This window comes from Chrysemys picta, chromosome 1 (genome assembly GCF_011386835.1).
Source record: "Chrysemys picta bellii isolate R12L10 chromosome 1, ASM1138683v2, whole genome shotgun sequence".
NCBI lineage: Eukaryota > Metazoa > Chordata > Testudines > Emydidae > Chrysemys > Chrysemys picta.
Window position 1 is genome coordinate 349,931,195 of NC_088791.1, and position 2,515 is coordinate 349,933,709.

General features: G+C 48.5%; 1 protein-coding gene across 1 annotated transcript; it reads left to right on the forward strand.

The window, feature by feature from the left end:
• The first annotated feature begins 417 nt into the window (after window positions 1-417).
• Window positions 418-1,353, forward strand: LOC101938797 (olfactory receptor 51G2-like). The gene has a single exon (XM_005311419.2). The coding sequence runs from the start codon at window positions 418-420 to the stop codon at window positions 1,351-1,353; it is 936 nt and encodes a 311-aa protein (XP_005311476.2).
• Window positions 1,354-2,515: the final 1,162 nt, after the last annotated feature.

Sequence of the window (2,515 nt, forward strand, 5' to 3'; positions counted from 1 at the left end):
ATCAAATTACAGTAGTGAGGGTAGTGTTAAAAGAGTCTTGGAAGGATCCTAAACTTTCCTGATTTATACCACAAAATATGTCTAACTAGTGGGTGTCAGGGGGAAACTTTCTCTAGGAGCAGGTTATCTCAGAGCTGCCTATTGCAGGGTTTCTTCCACCTTCCTCTGAAGCATCTGGAACTGGTCACTGGATACTAAGCTAGATGGACTGCAGGTCTGATCCAGTCTAGCAGTGCCTATCTTCCTATCGGTGATGTAAATCCGAGACTATGTTTTTGCTGATCTTCCTTGAGTTCCTGGGAGTCTCTAGACTTGCACTGAGAGCAGAATGATGTTTCGTTAAATATTATCAAGTCTCCTGTTCTTTTTCCTTTCAGGAAGGAAAGCTCAAAACTCCTCGGAACTACCCAGTACATTATGTCAGCTGTCAATGACACCAAATTCAGATCTGTTGTGTTCCTTCTCACCGGCATACCTGGGCAGGAATACCTCCATCTCTGGATCTCTATTCCTTTCTGCTTTATATATGTTATCTCAATATTAGGAAATTCAGTCATTCTGTTCATTATAAAAACAGATCCAAGCCTTCATGAGCCCATGTACATATTCCTTTCCATGTTGGCTATCACTGACTTTGGGTTATTGATTTCCACCATACCAACGATACTGGGCATATTCTTGTTTAACTCTAGGGAGATCAGCCTTGATGCCTGTTTTACCCAGCTGTTCTTCATCCACTCGCTTGCAAAAATTGAATCCTCCATGCTGTTACTGATGGCCTTTGACCGCTTCATCGCAATCTGTAACCCACTGAGATATGCTGCCATCTTAACTACACCAAGAATAGCCAAGATGGTGTTGGTGTTTGTGATAAGAGGGGTGGCCGTAGCATTACCATTCCCCATTCTTCTGAAACGGTTCCGATACTGTCGAGCCAACGTACTCTCCCATTCCTACTGTCTGCACCAGGACATCATGAAATTGGCTTGTTCAGATATCAGAGTCAACTACGTCTATGGCTTGTTTACTACACTCTTCACGTTTGGGTTGGACTCACTGCTCATCTTCCTCTCTTACATGATGATCCTCAAAACAGTGCTGAACATCGCATCCCATGCGGAGTGCCTCAGGGCCCTGAACACCTGCGTCTCCCACCTCTGCGCCGTCCTGCTCTTCTACACACCAAACATTGGCTTGGCTGTGACACACAGATTCGGGAATAGCTCTTCTCACTTGCTTCAGATTCTCCTGGGCTACATCTACCTGCTGGTCCCGCCCCTGATGAACCCAATCGTGTACAGCGTGAAAAGCAAACAACTTCGTGCGAGGATAATCAGGGCATTTGTCAAGTGAAGGGTCATTTCATCCCCCATCTCCAGGACTGGACACACAGTAGACAAGAAACACAAGCGACAGCCACGGCCACCTATTCTATCCTGGTTCCTTTTAACCTGGGGCCCATCCCTCTGCCCTATCTCTTCCCCCAAAACCCCACCCCTACTATTCCCCTTTACCCAAGACTCTGCACCGTCCCCAGGCTAGAGCCTAGAGCCGGGATGTGGTAAGAGCTGCCCAGAGAGCCACAACCCTTTGAGGAGCCAGAGACTCTCCACATTATACCCGCCCAGGATGTGCAACCCAGGGAAGGTGGATAGTCCTGGGCTCCAAACAACATCCTGGGCTCTGGCGGCAACTCTTATCATGGCCAGACTCTGGTTTGGCTGAGAGGCAGAGAGTTGAGGAAAGTGGAGGAGCAGGGGGCAGGACTTAGTGAGAAGAGATGGGGCAGGGAGCGAGGCTTCAGAGGAAAAAGGGGAAGAGGGGGCAAGTCTGAACAAATGCTGACCCCAGCAAGTAGGATGTGGGGGTTGGGGGTGGGGATTTCTGAGTAAAGGAGGAAGATGGGGCTGGAGGGTTGGAGACCCTGTGTTTTGGAGAAGACTAAAGTAAAAAAAACTTCAGGACCAGACTCCAAAGAGAAACTGCTGAGCTCCAGTTCATTTGCAAATTTGACACCATCAGATCAGGATTAAACAAAGACTGTGAATGGCTATCCAACTACAGAAGCAGTTTCTCCTCCCTTGGTGTTCACACCTCAACTGCTAGCAGAGCACCTCACCCTCCCTGATTGAACTAACCTCGTTATCTCCATACTGATTTATACCTGCCTCTGGTAATTTCCATTCCTTGTGTCTGACGAAGTGGGCATTCACCCACGAAAGCTTATGCTCCAGTACTTCTGTTAGTCTTAAAGGTGCCACAGGACCCTCTGTTGCTTTTTACTAAATTAATGTGACTCCACAAAGGGGGCTCCACTTTTAAGTGCCCAGGTTGAGAGTAAGTCATTGCTTGGACTTAGAAGGAAGGTCTGTGTGTCTGCAGGGCAACCTCAGGCCCGGAGGAGGCACCATAGGGTGGCCCCTGTCACAGGAACTTGGCCAGAGCGCGCTGTGCTCTAGGAAGCTGTTACCAATGGGCCGCTGTTAGCCCAGCCCTTAGGCTGCTCTAAACTCCG